Source organism: Idiotropiscis lumnitzeri, chromosome 11, assembly GCF_059441095.1.
Source record: "Idiotropiscis lumnitzeri isolate Australia: NSW breed Sydney's pygmy pipehorse chromosome 11, RoL_Ilum_1.0, whole genome shotgun sequence".
NCBI classification, from domain to species: Eukaryota; Metazoa; Chordata; class Actinopteri; order Syngnathiformes; family Syngnathidae; genus Idiotropiscis; species Idiotropiscis lumnitzeri.
In genome coordinates, this window is record NC_142401.1 from 7,117,889 (window position 1) to 7,137,346 (window position 19,458).

The 19,458-nt window shown below is 39.8% G+C and overlaps 4 protein-coding genes and 3 non-coding genes across 8 annotated transcripts; 5 read left to right on the forward strand and 2 right to left on the reverse strand.

The window, feature by feature from the left end:
- Positions 1-388: 388 nt before the first annotated feature.
- gnl3 (G protein nucleolar 3) lies at positions 389-4,548 on the forward strand. Its single transcript, XM_088308667.1, has 15 exons — positions 389-527; positions 613-671; positions 763-903; positions 1,198-1,317; positions 1,401-1,481; positions 1,555-1,687; positions 1,765-1,868; positions 2,291-2,444; positions 2,769-2,856; positions 2,968-3,145; positions 3,225-3,367; positions 3,574-3,710; positions 3,801-3,982; positions 4,181-4,238; positions 4,313-4,548. Exons 1-15 carry the CDS (start codon positions 515-517, stop codon positions 4,411-4,413), a joined length of 1,692 nt encoding a protein of 563 aa, XP_088164793.1. The 5' UTR covers positions 389-514; the 3' UTR covers positions 4,414-4,548.
- On the forward strand, positions 2,086-2,214 carry LOC148327123 (small nucleolar RNA SNORA47). The gene has a single exon (XR_015846031.1). It is a non-coding gene; the product is annotated as a small nucleolar RNA SNORA47 (small nucleolar RNA).
- LOC148327124 (small nucleolar RNA SNORD19) lies at positions 3,425-3,496 on the forward strand. The gene has a single exon (XR_015846034.1). It is a non-coding gene; the product is annotated as a small nucleolar RNA SNORD19 (small nucleolar RNA).
- Positions 4,549-4,583: 35 nt separating the features above from the next.
- On the reverse strand, positions 4,584-9,452 carry glt8d1 (glycosyltransferase 8 domain containing 1). Its single transcript, XM_088308665.1, has 9 exons — positions 9,193-9,452; positions 9,006-9,104; positions 8,118-8,328; positions 7,854-7,971; positions 7,687-7,771; positions 7,500-7,612; positions 6,730-6,896; positions 6,533-6,645; positions 4,584-6,123 (listed from the first exon to the last, which is right to left on the reverse strand). Exons 1-9 carry the CDS (start codon positions 9,200-9,202, stop codon positions 5,939-5,941), a joined length of 1,101 nt encoding a protein of 366 aa, XP_088164791.1. The 5' UTR covers positions 9,203-9,452; the 3' UTR covers positions 4,584-5,938.
- Positions 9,453-9,941: 489 nt separating this feature from the next.
- On the forward strand, positions 9,942-10,013 carry trnag-ucc (transfer RNA glycine (anticodon UCC)). Its single transcript has one exon. It is a non-coding gene; the product is annotated as a tRNA-Gly (tRNA).
- Positions 10,014-10,467: 454 nt separating this feature from the next.
- spcs1 (signal peptidase complex subunit 1) lies at positions 10,468-11,543 on the forward strand. The gene is made up of 4 exons (XM_088308666.1): positions 10,468-10,624; positions 10,946-11,005; positions 11,076-11,162; positions 11,249-11,543. Exons 1-4 carry the CDS (start codon positions 10,589-10,591, stop codon positions 11,372-11,374), a joined length of 309 nt encoding a protein of 102 aa, XP_088164792.1. The 5' UTR covers positions 10,468-10,588; the 3' UTR covers positions 11,375-11,543.
- A 359-nt stretch (positions 11,544-11,902) lies between these two features.
- Positions 11,903-18,907, reverse strand: nek4 (NIMA-related kinase 4). Of its 2 annotated transcripts, none has more exons than XM_088308664.1 (16): positions 18,608-18,907; positions 17,570-17,836; positions 17,289-17,486; positions 17,114-17,221; positions 16,832-16,986; positions 16,522-16,666; positions 15,127-15,696; positions 15,012-15,062; positions 14,011-14,151; positions 13,792-13,929; positions 13,421-13,487; positions 13,191-13,291; positions 13,023-13,096; positions 12,739-12,956; positions 12,526-12,662; positions 11,903-12,381 (listed from the first exon to the last, which is right to left on the reverse strand). In XM_088308664.1, exons 1-16 carry the CDS (start codon positions 18,692-18,694, stop codon positions 12,283-12,285), a joined length of 2,556 nt encoding a protein of 851 aa, XP_088164790.1. In that variant the 5' UTR covers positions 18,695-18,907; the 3' UTR covers positions 11,903-12,282. The 2 variants fall into 2 exon arrangements, with proteins under 2 accessions (XP_088164790.1, XP_088164789.1); XM_088308663.1 differs by having other exon boundaries at positions 13,023-13,126.
- Between the last annotated feature and the right edge of the window lie 551 nt (positions 18,908-19,458).

A 19,458-nucleotide genomic window follows, 5' to 3' on the forward strand; every position in this document is an offset into this window, starting at 1 on the left:
ACATTTTTATTCTTTGGCTTTTGGCTCAACATGAGACTTTCGCTGTTCTTCTGGTATCTACGGTAAATGTGTGTGTTACGGGTCGGGTCGGCAATTTTTGTGAATAAGGCCGGAGGGTCGAGGCCGGAAGGCTACCCAGATCGTGGCCGGAGGGCAGGAAACTGACTGGTAAAAAAAAGTGCCCAGCTCTGTATTACACCATATGTAAAATGCTTTGTTACAGCTCCAGCTGTTGTGAAATGTATAATATAAAAATGTTTAAATAAATAAAGTTGCATTGTATACGTGTAAAAGTGACTATATCTGTATCTGCACTGAAAAGTGGAGGGACTGTAGGCCTCATTTTTTCTATCTAGTTTAGAGAGTTTAGTAATAGTGATGAACCTCCTGACCGACAGGAGGCGGTATAGAATTAAATTAAACGGAAATGACGGTTTGTGACTGTCGTTCCACGTGCGATTGCATTTGGTGCGAGTGTAGCTCTTTACGTTGGAACATTCGATAGTAGTCCAAGATGAAACGTCCAAGTAAGTCTACACTTTTTGGCATGCTAAATAAATAAACATACTCTACCTTTGCCGGCTGCTTTAAGTCTTTTTCTCGTTTTCTCAGAGCTAAGGAAAGCGAGTAAGCGAGTGTCATGTGCTAAACGGTATAAAATCCAAAAGAAGGTAATTGCGCTTTTCTGCATTGTTTGAGAGATCTGCACGATTTGCGTGGTTTTATACACGCATTTGTCTTCAATTGTGTTCGTCTTTGTAGGTTCGAGAGCACAACAGAAAATTAAGAAAAGAGGCCAAGAAGAAAGGATTGAACAAACGACCCAAGAAAGATCCAGGAGTGCCAAGTAGTGCTCCATTTAAAGAGGAAGTCTTGCGGGAGGCCGAACAGAGGAGACTGCAGGTTTGTAAGGAAACGAAAGGCGTCTGATCAACCATTCTTTAGCTTACCACAACTACAACATTTCAACACACCAGAATAACGATTGTTTCAGTTATGACTCACTAATAACAATTTTATAACTAATTGTTTTTGCACTCGGGGCATAGAAGGATGCCTATGAAATGCTGAAATGGCTTGTCATAGGTTAGCTTTTCTCCACAGCTCTACTCTGGTATGGGGATGATGATGATCAAAAAGAGGAGGTGAGAGAGTCTTGAACAATGTCTTTAATTCTGCCACACACTGTCTTCTCAGATTGAAGAGGAAAAAGAGAAACAAAAACAAGCCGCGAAAGAAGAGCGTGCTAAGAAACGGAAACAGGAAAAGGAGTCTGGAAGTAAAGAAAAAGAACCCAAAGCCAAAAAAGCTCGTGAGGTAACAATACAAAGCCATAACATTTGGATTCCGATCAAATACATGTTTTAATTAATTCAAAGAGTGTTTGCCACTATTTGCAGGATAAGACTGTGACTCGCCCAGAAAAAAAGAATGCAGAACTTAGGAAGTCTAAAAAGTTTCAGTGTGCAGAACTAAACAAGGTAACAGCACAACCCTGGTTAGTGTTTTCTCGTGGTTTTCATTGAACTCTACAAATAATTTTCCACTCTTCAGGTCATTGATGCATCTGATGTTGTAATAGAAGTGCTCGATGCTCGTGATCCACTTGGCTGTAGATGTCCACAGCTGGAGGAGATGGTGCTCCAGAAGGGGGGCAAGAAATTCCTTTTTGTTTTAAACAAAATAGGTACATAACACACTTCAACGTGTTGCTTTGTTTGTGCTTGCATTGTTTGAGTGATTTGTTTTATATTTTTGTTGTAGATTTGGTACCAAGAGCAAATGTGGAACAGTGGATGCAGAGATTACAGCAGGAGTTTCCAGTTGTGGCCTTCAAAGCGTCAACACAAATTCGACAAGAAAAAATGGTAGGGGCGTGATTCTTTAACTGAGACGATGCAAACATGGAATTCCCTCAACCAATGTGACATGACTAGTGTATTTAAATAGGATATTTCCGTATCACAGATATTCACTTGCATGCCATTGAGTGGGGGTTACTGTGAATATTTTCAGCTTTTAATTTTACTTCTCAAATAACACTTAACCTTAAATTGTGGTAGAATCATTTGCATTGAAGTTCCACGGAGATCTGAGAAGGTTGAGCAGCTTGTGTGGTGCTGTTCCTAACCGGTTACAACCTCCGATATAAAACAATCAAACCACTCAATGAAGTCGCTCCGCAGTGTGCTGATCTTAATTTGAGTGTTTGTTAACAAGTATTTCAAGTTAAATGTATTCATTGTGGTAATGCGATCCACTCTCCCCCTTGTGGATGTATCTTATTCAGCTCGGGAAGAGGAGAAGAAAGATCAAGCCTTCCAATGAAATCGTTGACAGATCCAGAGGAGCCACCTGCTTTGGAAGCACTCTTCTCACTGAGCTGCTCACACATTACTCCGCCAGCAAGGAGGGCAAATCTCGTCTGCGTGTGGGCATTGTTGGTAAGGCGTGTGTGCTAGTCCTTAAGTCTAATTCTTGTGAAACACGGTATTTTAATCTCCGTGCTTCCTATTTTCACTTTATCACAAAACGGCACCTCATAAGACATGTGGTTGGTCATATTTTTTTTTTCCATTGATTTAAAAGGAATTGTGGTTAAGACCAGCGATAAACGATAAAATCCCAGATATTGTGAAATAACATTTCTGTTAATTTAACACAGTTAACCACTTTATAATAAACGACTAGTAATTTGACAGATGCGTATGGCATAAATGCGGTAATGCTAAACGTGATCACACGCATTTGCTCTCATTTCCATCCAGGCTTTCCCAATGTGGGCAAGAGCAGCCTGATAAATAATTTGAAAGGAAGTCCTGTATGCTTGGCTGGTACGAAGAGAGGCATCACAAAGTGAGTTATTGGCACAACTGATTGAGCACTGTTGACCAAATATTGCGAGTTAACAGATTTCTAATTCACATTGGGAACCTTCGTCCTAACCCTATCGTTGTTCTCCTTCAGAAACATGCAGGAGGTGCAAATTTCATTCACCGTCAATCTGCTAGATAGTCCGGGAATCCTGGCCTGTCTGTCCAACCCGGCAGCCACCATGGCTTTGCGGAGCCTGCAAGTGGAGGGCGGTCAGGAGAGCATGTATGAGGCGGTCCGAACTCTGCTGAAACAGTGCAACAAAACTCATGTAATATCCAGTTGCAGTAAGATGGGTGCGATCCTGCCATTGTGAAGTCATCTCTGATCATTTGTTGTTGTCGTTTCAGATCCTACTCCAGTACACTATCAGCAACTACAGAAACTCTGTGGAGTTTCTAACCTTGCTGGCCAAAAAGCGTGGGTTATTGCAAAAGGGTGGCGCCCTGAATACGGCGCAGGCTGCTTCATTGTTTCTGGATGATTGGACTGGGTGAGCCTTTTAACCTTTTTCATCCTGGTCACCATGGTAACATACAGACCAATGGTGTGGAAATGAGGACAAAAATATATTTCCGATTTCACAGTGAAGACTGTTAATCCAACTCTGATCCAAACACCCGGTTGACAAATGAGGTCATGTGAGCATATTAGTGCACTCTCAGGTTCATCCATGTTTTGATTTCTCTCCCCCCCCAGAGCCAAGCTGAGCTACCACTGCAAGGCCACAGATAAACACAGCCTCCCTGCGTACGTGACAGACAGCGTCATCTCGGAAATGTGGAGCAGCTTGGATCGCGAGCAACTGCGAATTGGCAACGAGAGCACTCTGAACAGTGCGTGCGTTAGCTTCCGTACATGTTCGAGTTACGGGTTTGCGTAATGTTGGTTGACTTTAACACGGTTTTCTTTTTTCTTCTCTGAAGGTATAAGATTCCCAACCCCGGCCAGCAGTATCATCTTCACGTCGAACGGTCCCACGAAAGGTCTGCTGTTGGTCAGTGACATACCTGAAGAGAAAAAAGTTGTTGCGCCCATAGTGGAGGAGGACGCAGAGGAGGACGAGGAAGAAGAAGAAGAGGAGGAGGAGGAGGTAGAGAACAAAGAGGTACTGTACATTGTTGATGGTGCCACTTGACTTTTATCAGTCTGAGGTCTCACCTTAGCACGGAAATGAGGACAAAAATGTACGTCTGGATGCACTCTTGAAGACTTCTAATCCAACTCTGATCCTGCTGGTGACCAAAACCTCTGGAACAACTGCGCTCGTCTTTCTATCTCAACCTTTTTGTTTTTCCCCTCACAGTCTGAACAAATGGCTGACAAGACAACTGCAGATGAACCGGAGAACGTTTCACCCCAAGGTACATTGGGTTTCAATTTTTTGTCGGTAATGTGACCAAATACTCACTGAAGACCTTATGAATTGTCTTTGCAGAAAAAACGAATAAAGTACAGTTCGAGTCAGCGCCCGTGGAAATCAGCCCCCCCGCAGTGGAAACAGATGATGCCTATGACTTCAACGCTTATTTTAAATGAACTTGTGCCTGAATCCACAAGATGAGATGGATTTAATTTACAAACCTTCAGAACAGCCACCCGCTATAAATCTGAAAGCGCTAATCGCCGGTTTTCAAATGTTTCATGGATAAAATAAATATTTATAGATGTGGACTGTTTATTGACATTTTGAAGAAAACAAGTCACAATTCAATGTGAACAAATTTTAATAAGTTGAACTCAAAATTATCACGCAAGGTAACCAAACGATATTCAAAATAATGGTTAAGTAAGCTCCTGCAAGCCCAAAGTCGCTGCTGCGTTGTCATTAATACTGAAAATAAAACTGAAATATTCATCAATAAATTAGAATCAACTGAAACTCTACATATACCATGCAACCATATTGACTTTCAAAAAGTGGAAAATGCCTGAACTGGTGTCGATCTCAAATATTTCTGTACTGCCTGCCTGACACTTTTTTTTTTTACTCTTAATTATCTAACGGCACATTTTAAAATAACACTTGAGTTTGAGTATCTGCCCCCCAAAAAGTGTGACTCATACTCCAGATTATTATTTTTTTCATGATACAATTTGTGACCGGTATGACTTACAGTCTGAAAACTTTTGTCAACTTTTCAGATTTGATAATCATGTCTTGTATGATCCAATTTAAGTTGTCTGTGCATGAACATTTTGTATATAGATGGAATAAACCAGTTCCTTCCTATCTGCTGGCCAATTAATTTAATGAGGCTTTTTAGTTTGACGCGTGACTGTAGAGACCTTTCACGACACAAACATGAAATCAGTCTTTGTCGCCAAAGTTTCAAAATAGATAATTCTACAAAATGCATTTAATGGACAATGTAAAAGATATTTACACCAGCCTGAAATGGAATATTGTGGAAGTGGTTTGCATATTGCATCCTTGTAAAAAACAACAGCTGACCATGAGGAATTGCTATTTAAGTACAATTAGTGTTGGAATCATGTGGCAAGAAAAATTAGCACAACATGAGAAGATTCTGAAGGTCACTGATGTCAATTGACATTGCAAATGGAGCGACACTGCGTACTGGTAACATCAAATGACTTTTCCACAGGAAGTCTTAAACTCACGTAAGTGAACAGTTGTGACTTACTGGGCAAGTTCATATTTATGACATTTGGCAAAATGAAGCATTCATTTCCCATTGTAACAATGAAACCCAAAACCATTTCAAATAGAGTAGTTAGACGTGTGAGAGTTCCGCAGAAACATTCTGAGAACAGTCCGTTATGGCACTAATTTATCAGCCAATTATGCATTGGCTTTGTTTTTATGGGACTTTCAATACAATAAGTATGCAACAGCTATCTGAATGTCAGACAATTTGAGTATGTTTTGGAATATGTTCATCTCAATGCAAGCAGCATTTCAAAAGGATTTTCAAAAATCTGTACTGTATAAGTAATAGAATTGGTGAATGGAAAGCTTTCCCACGGGAATATCGTGGTCCTGAGAGGTGTGTTCCTGTCGGCTTACTTGCTCGGATAGCCACATTTCACGTTTTCAGTTTTATTTGTCCGCCGCGTGTCTTCGCACAGGATGAAACTTGTCCATCGGATCCGGAATGAACCACCTGTCCCACACATCGGTGAAGGCGGACGTCCTCCCCCAGGGCTTATAGTGCCCGTTCCAGTGAAGGAGTTTAGCTGCTTTGACAAACTGTGGCGAGTAGCGGTTTCCAGCACCTGTCATGCCTTAAAAAAAAAAAACAGATATTTTTACTTTTTTTTTTGCCAGAATAAAATTCCAATAACTGTTTAATTGGCCAATTTAATGAATGTAAAATGAATAAAAAAATTATTTTGTTCCCTTAATGCTTGCAACAAGAAATTCGCATTACACGCAGAACATTTGACTGTTTTAAAATATTTTGTTCTTTTCACTTTACAACCGATGGAAAACTCGAACACCCCCCCCCCGCTTTATTTTGTAACACGTTTAATCGGTTGGGCTCTAATTTACAGTATATTAGTCCTACTGTAAATAGTTTGAATTTCAATTTGCTGCCTTCAAGCTCTTCTCTTTTTTTATCTTGTGTCATTTCCAGGTAAGACCACTCAAAATGTCCCAGGTATGAATAATTATGGGCCGTCCTGTACTTACCAAGGTGCCTAACGTGCCACATGGGGTCAAGCGCAGAGTGACGCTTGTAAAAAACGATGAGAAGTGGAGGGGTGGTGACACTCTCAGCTAATGTCTTGCTGTACAGATCGTCCCTGAGGAAAGAAGAGCCATGCATACACGTTCAGTGGAAGGAAAGCTAAAAAGATGGTCACATTTGCACAGTGTGAACGACTAACTGCGTGTTGAGCTCCATCCAGTGCTCCAGCTGACCAGTGATGTTCAAGTTCTTCCACTCAGTCAGGTTAGCAACGATGACTCCCGGGTTGAATGAGCAGGTGTTAGCCCTCATGCCCAGTTGTTTAATAGCCTCCTTTTTAAAGTCCAGGAAACCTATGTAGTTATTCTATGAAGAAAAACAAAAGTACTTTATGAATCATGAGCTTATTGCTCTTAACCGTCATGTACAGTGTTGAGGTAAAGGGCTGAGTCCACTACTTCTGTCAAAATGAAACTCCTCACATCAGCACAGTTTAGTTTGTGAATGAAGCTTCTCAATGAAGATTCCAAAAGATAGCACCAAAGTTCTTGTTAAATAACTGAATGGAACAGTATCTGTAGTTCGGGGGCATTTTACCAATAAAAAGACTAAAAATATGTCAATGTACTACACTGAACCAAACTGGTAGAAAAGAAGAGCACATTCTGATATTGGCCTGCAGTTAATAAAATAAAATAAAATAAAATAAAATAAAATAAAATAAAATAAAATAAAATAAAATAAAATAAAATAAAATAAAATAAAATAAAATAAAATAAAATAAAATAAAATAAAATAAAATAAAATAAAATAAAATAAAATAAAATAAAATAAAATAAAATAAAATAAAATAAAATAAAATAAAATAAAATAAAATAAAATAAAATAAAATAAAATAAAATAAAATAAAATAAAATAAAATAAAATAAAATAAAATAAAAAAAAAAATTAAATGGAAGATATTCCCACCTGAGCCCCGGCCCCTCGCACTATGCCCTTAGCAGATGCTGAATCACAGTCATCGGAGAAGGCCGCTGCATGTCCTGGTTTTAGACTTGTTTGATAAAGCTCTTTAATATCTCCTGAGACAAAAAAGATTTTTTTTTCAGTAAAGAAAATCAGCCCATGATATGGATTAAGTTGAAAGTGTTTTTACCTTGCACAATAATGTCATCATCCAAATAAATAGCTTTCTCCACTTCGGGCAGGTATAAAGGCAGATAGTATCTGGCAAAAGTCAACTGAAAAATCGAATAGAATTTGCATGAAATACACTTAAGGTCAATTTGCTAAGTATTCTAAGAGTACAAAAAGTTGCCTTACCGGTTTTGCAGCATCCATCGTCAGAGTATTTTTTGCTATCTTGCCAACCAGCAGCTCGGGCTTGAAAAGAACCATTTTATATTTGATGCTTTTTAGCTGTGGCGCACTCAACCATGTCCTGTTGATCAAAAAAGTTTAACAATGACAATTCAAACCTAAGAGTGCACTTTCCTGCCTGTGTTGGTTTAATTCCTCTAGACAAGATAATATCGGGCTCTCCTAGCCACTGGATTTTTAAACTAACAGAGTGCTTCACGGTCTTACTTTAGGTGATCGGCTGTGTCGTTCATGGTGACGATTGTGAAGACAACATTGGCTTTAGTGTTTTGGTAGATGCTGTGCATGGCGGCCACGGCAGCACCGAGCCTCTCCTCAGCAGCAGTCATGACCACAGCAATCTCGTCCCCTTGCCTCTCCAAATCCACCCGAAGGTCCGGAGACAATTCTGCCTCAAAGGGAAGAATGGCCCTAGTATCTGAGGAGAACACATCAGGGGGGTTCACTTCATGTTTGTGTGGAGTATGGAAAGGCATTAGAGCATTTATTTGTTTTTCTTGCTATGCACTTTAAGGTCGATCTACTAGTATGTGCGCACTTTGTTCTCACTAGTAAGGCAACTAACAGTTTTTCCACTGCTAAATGACATTTCTGCACAGTAGTAAGACAACTATATATCTCTCTGCTCATATGACTGTCCAAATGGTTGCACAGCTGTCATGGGTGGTATTACTGCACAATGGAACATCGACATTACAGATAGATTTTCTATACTTGTATGTCATGTCTTTGTTGATCGTAGTTGCCCGTTACTGTGATACTAGTGTACCTCATCCTGCTGGAGTGTGTGTTTTACATATTTGACCAATAAAGATGATTCTGATTCGGAAGCCAACTAGTAGAATTTTACGTCATTGACGATACGCGAAACACGCAGTTGTCAACTAGAGCACAATTTTAGCTCATCTGTAACATGCAGTTGACCATTTTGGCATTATGTGCGATCGTATGGCATTTAGGCACACTGGGAGGAAATTTCAATACTGCCGCGAACTACCAATGGGCTTTTAGTTTTAACTAGTGTGGTAGTAGGACATTGGCGTCAAGATGAACACCGAGGGAATGGAATAAATGCTAGTAGAGGAAAACACTTACTTGCTATTTCTGTGTGTAAAAAGTCACTGAGGGTAAGGAGATTCCGCTGAATTATGATCAGGAACGCCACAGCGAGTAGCACAAGGATGACCACGTTTACTGGAAGAAAGAATCAAGAGCACACATTCAAGTTGGGAGGAAAAATGCACGATTGCCAAAAACAAATGTTTTATACGACGGTACAAACCTTTCCTCATCGTCTTTTCCGTTACTCCGTCGAATTACCAACAATGTTGTTGTGCACACAGAGGCGCCACGTTATACTTGTTCACTTAGTGGTGTAGGCTAATGCACTTCTACGACGCCGCAAAATAAAACCATTCTCAAATTTGATCACATTTATGCATCCGAGTCCATCCCAAAACATTTATGTTCAAGTTAAAAAGATTTGCATGGGGACCAAACTGCCAACGCAACACCAACATCTGCAATCGCCCAAACATAGTCGCCCGCCGCGTGCCTGATTATAAATGAAAACTAACTCGATCGTTACACTACATACATTTAAATGAAAGATAAAATATATAATCCCCAATTTATCGTAATTAATAATTGTATATATCTATTTTATGTCAATTAGTTTTAATAAGGTAAAGATCGACTGGCAATTATTTCGCGAGCCTATGTGCGTTCGCCTTATTGCCTCATTGATTGTTTTTTCCTTCATGACTTTTTAAAACTAGTATGTTTTCATGTAAATGTTATTAACACAAAACAGAGTTTCTGCAGACCCATTGATCGCAACTATTGCCACTCGCAGTAAAATAAACGTGTACCCAAAGTGTTTGAAACCCTGTACACAGTGTGCTGTGGAGTACTTTGACTTTGTAATCGAGTGACGTTGTGATGTGAAACACATATTTATCATTTAACATTCTAGAGCTGGTACGTTTTTGTAAGTGTCTGGTATGTATTGTAATATAGCTAGTGTTGCATGCGTTGGTGGTATAGTGGTGAGCATAGCTGCCTTCCAAGCAGTTGACCCGGGTTCGATTCCCGGCCAACGCAGTAGCATTTTCAAAAAAATCCACAGTACGTATCTCATTTCACGTTTTTTAATTACCTGCTTACACGTTCACGATTATAGTACATTTCAAATTTTATTTCCGTTTTCTAATACCCAAGTTATAATTGAGTTCATATATTGCACATAAAATACGCAAAGTGTACAGTGATTTAGTTACTGTGTAATATTTACACGGTTGTAAAAGTCTAAAATAAATGTAATCTAACCTGAAATGCGTCCTTCTTAGACTAGAAAATTGAGATCAGTTATATGCTCAGATTCCACTTCATCACTAATCACTTCAAACAGTTATATCGATCGTACGGTTCGGTCATTGGAGGTTAAATAAAACAACTAGTAGATGTGATAGATAACCGTGAACAAAAAGAAAGTTTATTAATTCATTTAATATTAGTGTTGTTTCATACTCCTAACCAGTAAGCGGCGTAAATGCACCATTACGTTGGTTGCCAACCACAAAAAAAACACGAAGAAGAAATTGGTCTTTCTTAATGTGACGTACCATTTCTTGCCGGAAATTATTTTTTGTCCAGACTGTTAGGATCCTAGAAGAAATATGCTGTCAATATTTAACTCAATCCCCACGCACATGGTAAATTTTATCGAGTTTATGCTATTGTGTCACGTTAAGATACAGTCTGAGCTAGCTAGCCCGGTTGCGTTGACGAAACCTGTGATGCTACTTGTTTTGTTGCTTGCCAACGTTATGATTGTCTTCAAAACTGCGACCCTTTATCAATAATATCTACGTGTCGTTAGCCGATCAGAATCCCGGTTGTTAAATAGTTAAATTACAGTGATGTTTAAAAGCGATCGTGATATTGCTTGAGTGGTTATACTTGGGATTCATCACCTGCTTTAATGTTGTGGGTTGTGAACAAGCATTGGTGTTGATTCCTTATGTTCTTTGTAGGATTATAAAGGCCAGAAACTGGCTGAACAGATTTTCCAAGGGATAACCATCTTCTGTGCGGTAAGTATGCAACTAAATGAACATAACTGGATCAACTCTGCATTCTAGTTCTCTCCTTAATTCGCCCTAGGTGGTTGGATTTGCGTATGGTCTGATCGTTCAACAATTTGGATGGACTGTATACATATTCCTGGCTGGATTTTTTTTCTCATGCATTGTGAGTTTTTTTTTTAGGCTACTTCCCATTTTGCCCTGGTGATTTTTAAAATGTGTTTACGCTAATATCTGGTTTCTTCTTTTAAGTTGATCCTGCCCCCGTGGCCAATGTACAGAAGGAATCCTCTGCCTTGGCAGCCTGTTATACCAGAGAACAGCGCCGAGTCCAATCAAAAGCCTCAGGAGAGTCAAAAGAAAAAGAAGCATAAATAACTCAACATCATCTGGTTATTATTGACACGTCCTTTTACATCGGAAATGTTCTTTGATATTTTTTTTTCTCAGCCCACATGTTACAGTCTGAAATGTGTTCAATAAAATGTGTGTGTGGTTGATACGTTGTCACTATTGAAGAGAAAACGTAATAAATCCTTCTGCATCATGTGTTGAATGTGTTGTAGGCAGTATGGGGATGACTGCATGCGAATGGAGCAAGTTCACTCGAGTTGACTGATGCTGTCGCTACAACAGCAATAACGCACTGTTTTCTAGTGCAGATGGATAACAACCCTATATTATGAGATAATGTGGTACAGGTGAATCAAATATTTTTAAATAGCCATTTCAGTGGCCTTACTGAAATTTGACCAGTAGAGTATGCCATCACTTACTGAAACAATACAACAAATAAGACCCACAAATAATATTTTTGGGGGATGCAAAAGTGCACTTTGGGGCATCAAGGGAAGCGCCTCCCCTGCTTGAATGGATTACAAAGCTAGAAGAATCACAAAGGAAAAGGTCAGTATCGGGAAGGATTTATCAGAAATATATTCATTGTTAATCTCTATGATACGTGTCTACATCGTGTATAAGACAAATTAAAATAAAATATTTATTCTACTCTGCGTCACATAATAAATTAACAAACTAAGTACTCCTTACAGCAAGTTACATGAAATTTCAACGTAATTGAAGATGTTTGCATAGACATTGTGGAAAAAATACTAAACTATGACAAGGATATAAAAATTATACAGTTATTTACACATTTTGCATGGTGTCAATGCAAAAATAGCCGCAAACCAGCACAAATGAAAGTCTTTATGTAGACACAAAGTGGCACTTGCCTCATTGGCTAAAATCTTTAAGGTCAGTTTTTTTTTTTTTTTACTATTTTCCTAAACCTCAAAGGCGACGTCCTCAAAGAATTTCAGTTGTCTCACCATCACAGCATAAGCGTGATACTTGTCATCGCCCATCTGCTGACGAAGGCACAGCTGCAGTGAGAGACAAAGGAATGAGTAAAATTCATGTTCTTGAACCCGTGACACTTTTCATCATAATCATTTAGATTTGTTTTCAACCATACTGGCCCAAAGTGCGACTGATGGACATTTTTTGGAGCGCGTTTAAAAACATACTTCTCGTTTGCCATCATCCTCCTCCTCTTCCATGATTTCCAGAACTTTGTCCAAGAGCTTGACCCCCAAACCCTTCACTACATCAGTTCTCAGGAGCTCGATGGCCCTCCTGATCTTGGCTGGACCTGACTTGGAGCCTTTATGAATGGGAAATATTGTCAAGCACTTCACAACGGTGACAAAGGCATAATAATAATATTAATAAGAACCGACCGATTGGGATTTCACCCAGCGACAAGTTCTCCGCTTCCTGCCGAGCCTTGCCGTGGAGCACCAGGGTGTCCCTGTACTTTCGGTGAAGTTTGAATTCTGGCAACAACGTTGAGCCAAATCCGTGTTGATCCACCTCATTCACGTCGTTTCCACCAACCATCCTCAAGGTTTGGGTCATCATGAGGACTAAATCGTGCATGTCGTTGGATTCCGCTCTCCTGCAAAGAACACACACAGCGGCGATCTTAAAATGTGAACATTGCGGTTTATTTTTGAAGTCTCACCTTTCCCTGCCGTCTCCCTCTGCATGCTCCGTGGAGCTTGTGGAAGAGCTGCATTCGTCCTCGTCCTTTTCACGCTTCAATGAATCACACCAAGGTTTTGACACCTGTCATTTCTGATTTTATAAATGATCCTCAAAGTAACAAGGAAACTTAAAGTGTGTGTCATACCTTATTCGTCTGAGTGATGAATTCTGAAACTGAGTTGGAAACAGGAGCGTTATAGTGTTGTGCCATGGAAGCGGGGACGTCATGAGATGCTCTTACGGCACCTGGAGGGGGAATTATCACAATGATTAGTCCAGCGTATCCCCGAATGAGAATGCCCCAAAATGTAAATGTACTGATTCTCATTTTTTTGTTCTTTCAAAGAAGGACTAAAAAAATATTCGTACTATAACCTGATTGACAGACAGTGTCTTGCGAATGCCTCAGTCGTCTTCTCTCTCTGGCAGATAGAGGACGCGCCTGAAAGTTAATATTCAACTTTATTATCTGTCTCGATCTGCATAATTACTCATCCATCCATGTTCTTTTCAGTGAACCTACGTTTTTTGGAATGTGGCAGTAGAGCATTATGGAAAGAATAAAAAAAAAAATTAAGACAAAAATAAAAATGCAGATTTAACGTGTAAAAATGAGCATTCAGAGGCCCAATGAGTTGTAGTTCAAAGTTTTTGTGGTGGTGAACGTGCCATCTTCTGGTCAACCGCCAAGAAACCGTTTATCGTCAGCGTCAGGACTGGGCAAACCAATAAATTAAGCATCGTACCTTTGGTAGATTAAATAATCCATCCCCACAAGATTTTGAGGCTTCATTCTCATTTGATTTCTTGGTCTCATTGCTTCTCTTTCTGGGTTCTAACGATGGTTCGACAGGACGTGGAGGCAGAGGCCTGCGAGCTTTCGTCTAAATGATAAAAGACGCATCTCATTTTCAAAGTGTTTTTCATCTGACTTCCTAGAGAGGAATTTATTTGATTGAATTTACCTTGCAGTGATTCCCATCTGTCTGTCTTGTGTCCTTCCCACAGAACTCAAGTGAGACAGCAGGTTCTTGGGCTTTGAGAACCGGAGCACTGATTACATTCTGTGCGTCGTTTTGGAAGGGAAACTCTTCTTCAGGAGGTTCCTTAACAGAGACAATTGGTTCAAGCTTTTCAGCATGAACATCTTTTAATTCAATGTTTTATGTCCTTTTATGGGATAATGCCAGATCATTTAGGTGGGAAATGTCCAGGGAGCCCTTTTTCAAACAATTTTAGTTGCTCAAAAAGAAAATACCTTGCATCTTGATTGGTTGGATTTGTAACTAATTTTCAACAATTAATCGATCGATAGCACTTGTGAATCCATTTTTGTTGTGTTAGGTCTCTCAGCTGTTTTCAATTAATTTTTGGGTGCTGAATCCAAAACTGATCTCAGTTTTTCTCCCATCACGTCAAGCTTTTGAGCTAAACATATTGATAGTACGGACCTACTGGGAGCAGCACACACCTCTCACTGCACAGTCTCAATTGTGACTGCATGAAGAAATGTGCTTTTCTGGAGGTGGTAAACTGTGGAGAAAAAAAAACTTGACGTGCTAGAAAAAAAACTGACTGCAGTTTTTGAATCAGCATACCATCCATTATGTCAGCAGCTTATACTCACGAGTAGCAATTTATCATTAGTTATCAGCCACAATCAACGACTATTACGCACATGCACTTTTACACACACCAAGCCTGCGAGTGTATTTTTATCCTGTGTGAGAGCTTACATTTATGAAGTCATTCTCCGAAGAAACATGCCCAAACAATTCTGGTTCGAACGTGTTTAACGTCACAAAAATTCAATTTGGAAGTCTTTTGCATTTTATCCCTAAAATCACTTATCACAGACTCATTTTAACCAATATCGAGCGTAAAACTGTTAAAAAAAAAGCCAATTTTGACGGCATGGGACCTTTAACATTTATCAGAGCTTAACGAATGAGGACAATTTACTTACAACTGTTGGAGGGAAAGCTTCAAGCAGCTTTTCCGTCGATTCCAAACTATCCTAAAAAGGAAACAAAACACATGAGGTTTCTCCTACATATATTTGTATTGATACTTGAACTTACTTTTATGTCCGGAAGTTGTTTTAGAGCTCCATTGGCAGGTTTCACCGATTCATTTCTATACTCCAGATACATGTCCGCTTTTTCCAAGGTCATTCTGTGTGCAGATCTCATCTCAAAATCTGTCCCTTGCTCCACTTCCAGTTTTGCTTGTGGCATGTTAGCTTCTTTAAGGAGCTCCATTGTGTCATCCTTTTCATCGTTAGCTGCCACCTTTTTCTCAAAGACAGAAAAGGTGTCGCAAAATGGACGAAACCCGTTGGATACTTGTCTCTCATCTACTCTCCTTTTGCCAGCTGCCGATACAGGCTTCAGTGGGGGCTTAGCATGCGTAGGAGGGGGAGACGGCTCCTTTTTCTCACCCTGGTGGCATGCCACAGCTAATTGAGGTGTCTCTAATGGCCGCTTCATCGCATCTGCAGCCTCCTGCGGATACATGTCAACTTGGATTTTGCTGATGGTTGCCATGGATGTGATGCTGCTTTCGAGCGCATCAGGTGAGGATGGAGTTATCTGAACTGGGTTGCAGTTTGTGGGACCGTTGTGATTTGGGGGGAGTTTTGATTTCTCATTCTGTAGAAGGAATATACATAAAAAAATAATTATCCCCCCCAAATATCTACAAAAAGATTTGTCGATGGGTTGTAAAATAGCAATGTTGCAATTGCAAAGTGTCTTTTGTGTCCTCATCTGAATCATGAAAATGTTGCAATGAGTAAACACACATTTGCACACATAATTAGTCTCTGAAAATAATTCATTTTGATGATGTATATTCATTTTTTTTTACTGAAGCAGTGTATAGTTGTAGAATAAATATTTACACTTAAAGTTTGGTATGCAGTTGGATGATGTTGAGCTTGACAAGAAACTCTGTCATAGAGAGGTCAAGAAATCGTAAGAACCTTTCATGAATTCAAAATGTATTTGGTAAATACTACAGCACTTGCTAACTGAATCATGTTGCTAAATAAAAATCCATGATGTGCTCATTAAATGCTAACTTTAGCCAACATTGTCCACCCTGTCAAAAAGCTTGCATGTTTTGCTTTTTTTGCATGTACAATGTCCGTTTGCTGCTCCTTTATTTAAAAAAAAAAAGGAAGAAAAGGGGAATGTGCTTGACCCATATGCATTTCAAACTGCAATCTACTTAAGTGGTTGCGCTCAATTAAAATCTCAACAATTACGGTTGAAGTGCGGAAGTCTTCAAGGCACCTTATGATGATTATTGATTCATTTGTTCTAGATCAAAGCTGTTTGAAGTCATGGCACACACCCAACTCACACCCTTTATAACCTCATGCTGGAAGAGAAAATGATGTTCTTCTCCAAACTGTTCCAGCAAATGACGTATTGGTGTGATGAAAGATAAACTACAATTACACCCTCACTGACCTGTTTCAACCTGGGAATTGGTTCCGGCTGAGGACTTGGAGGTAGTCGCTCCGGTTTTGGATGAGGCTGTGCCACATTGGCTGCATCGTTGCTTCTGATGTCACTGCTGCCACCGGCAACTTTTTTTCTTGACTTAGCAGTTTTTCTGCGCAACAAAAACACACAAATGGATGAAGAGGCAACACAACAAGAGGAGGTTATTAGCAACTTTTCTTAATAAAAAAAAAAAATACAAGAATGTTTGAGTAGTGACAAAACAAAACTATGAATGAACAAATTAACAGCAACCCAGTTTGTCTTTCTAACTTACTCCTTGGTAGCTTCCAGGAACATGGCAATTTGTCGCTTGATGTAGGGTTGCCGTAGGATAAGTTTGACATCTGGCCTGTCGTCTGGCCTTTTACACAACATGCTCTTGATCAGCTCTCCTAGTTGGGGGTCATACTTACTTGGCATCTGTGGTAGCTGGGAGGCGAAAACAGTAATTAAAATGTTATACATTTCTACTGGTTTATAGGTAATAATGCTCATGCAACAAATTGTCAGAGCCTCACATCTCCTTATCCACACAAGACCTAAAAATAGAACCTACCCTTCCTTCCACAATGCGATAGACCAGTGAGTTCATATCCTTGGCATTGAAGGCGTGTTTTAGTGTAGACATTTCATACACACAGCAACCCAGGGCCCACACATCTGACTGGAAAAAGTAAATATTGCCGTCAAGGCTTCCAGTAGAAAACCGTAAGATGAGATAAAGGTGATACCTTGTGGTTGTAGGGTTTATTAGAGAAGAGCTCGGGGCTCATGTAGTAAGGGGTCCCGATAAGTGTGCTGGCCATATCATTCTGGTTCTCCAGTACTCGGGCGATGCCAAGGTCCCCAACTTTGATTATGTTGGTCTTTGTCAAAAAGATATTCTGTGTTTTAAGATCCCGATGAAGAATGTTCCTTTCGTGAAGGTACTGAAAGTGAATGCAAAAAAAAAAAAAAAAAGTGACTTCAGGCTTGTGTTCATGATTTGGCTTCACGTGTACATGCAACATACCTGGAGTGCCATGGCAATCTGGACAAACCACTCCACTACCTGCCTCTCTGGTAGCAGCTCTCCCTTTTGCTGTTTGAGTCTGTGGTAGAGGTCACCGCCTTCACAGAAGCCCATCACAATGTAAAGTTGGAGGTCCGTTCCTTCCCAGGATTCCCTGTATGTTACGATGTTGGGATGTCGCAGCTGGGACAGAAGCTGCGCCTCCTGCTCTGCAGCCCGGCGTTCCCGTTTTGAGGAGGTGGTTAAATTGAGTTTCTTTATGACATACTGCAGGGTAGGAAATGAGGAAAAAGTACAATATTTAATCTTGTTGAAAGTAGTATCCACCCCGCTGGTGTGGACTGTTTGCCACCCTACTGCAGAACACACATAGAATAGACAAACATTCACCCTCCTTTTTACAATTATGAAAGTTGTCCATTCTTCCAGTCTTCAACGAATCTATCATGAATATTTTTGGAACGTGGAAGGAAAACCCACACGAACACAAACTGAGCATGCAAAGAAAGTCCGGAATCAAGATTTTAACAACCAAAACTCAAAACTGTGATGAAGACGTGCTAGCCAACCAACAACTGCACTGTCCAACTTAATTTGTTATTATTTATTAGTGCTTGTCCATAAGAATTAACAAACGTCACCAATGTTTGTAACCTCAAGGCTGTCTAATAATTTGAAAAAAAAAAAAAAACAACTGTAGTTAAAAAATTGTGCACTTTTTGACAAAATGCTGCGAACTGCTTGCAGCATGTCATGCCTAAATGACTTTTCTAAACAATTGCAACGACTAATTTTTTGACGTCGACAGCTGCGACATTATTTTTAGGTTACCTTAGGCGCTCACAACGCTTTGCCTTTCAGCTTAATTGACAATTTGAATAGGCACAGTTCACTCCATAGCCTTACCCAATTGCACGTAAACAAACTTAGCACTTCAAGGCTAGCTGCTACATAACGCTAGCTGTACGCAAAGGGGATTTTCAGCTAAAATCATTTTAGCCATAATAATTTAGGGCTCCAATCAGGAACGCATCTCACCTGTTTTCGGTCTGTTCTGTGCTTCACTAGGTTCACCTCCCCGTAGCTCCCTTTCCCAACCACCCTGATAAAAATATAATTATCCATCTTTCTTCAAGGCTCTTCATAACCGGGCTGGACGACACAGAAGTTACTCAACATTCGCTCCGATGGTGACACGTTTTTACGCGACCCATAAGGAAAGGTGGAAAGCCGACAAAACTCGCGCGAACTGTGTTCTGGAAAAGTTGGACACTAGCGTAGTGGGGAAATTGGATTTTGAAAAGCAGGAAACCATCAGTGGAGTCACTAGGCAACTAGCAGCACACGACCGGGGGGGAGGGTCCGTAAAGCACTCCAATTGCAGCTACTGCCACCTATCGACCGAAAAACGCACTGCTCGCAAGCTTTTTTTAGAGGCAGTAGGTGGCCACCTTCGGCAGCTCAACTCTAGACGGAGGTTGTGGTTTGTTCTACTTAATACTGTAATTAAAATGTTGACTTTGCAATGGATAATTGATTGACAAGAACTTAACATAACAGGCAAATAGGGAACTAGAATTGCATATAGACAAATACTGTATATAACCTTTACATAACCTATAGACAGAATAACAAATAGACAACGCTATTGTGCATAAAACATGAAAATGAGATTTAAAAAAAACGATACTCAGAAATTAGTTTATTTAACTGGTTAATTAACTACTTAATAATTATTATAACAAACTTTTAAATATTTTGCATACATTTTTCTCATCAATGACTATATTGGTCCATTTCTTTTTAAGAAATTAAATGTGGCCCTTAGATTTAGCACAAACGTTTGCCCTTGGCTGCTTAATGTAGACACTTGATCCATGGCAACAAAG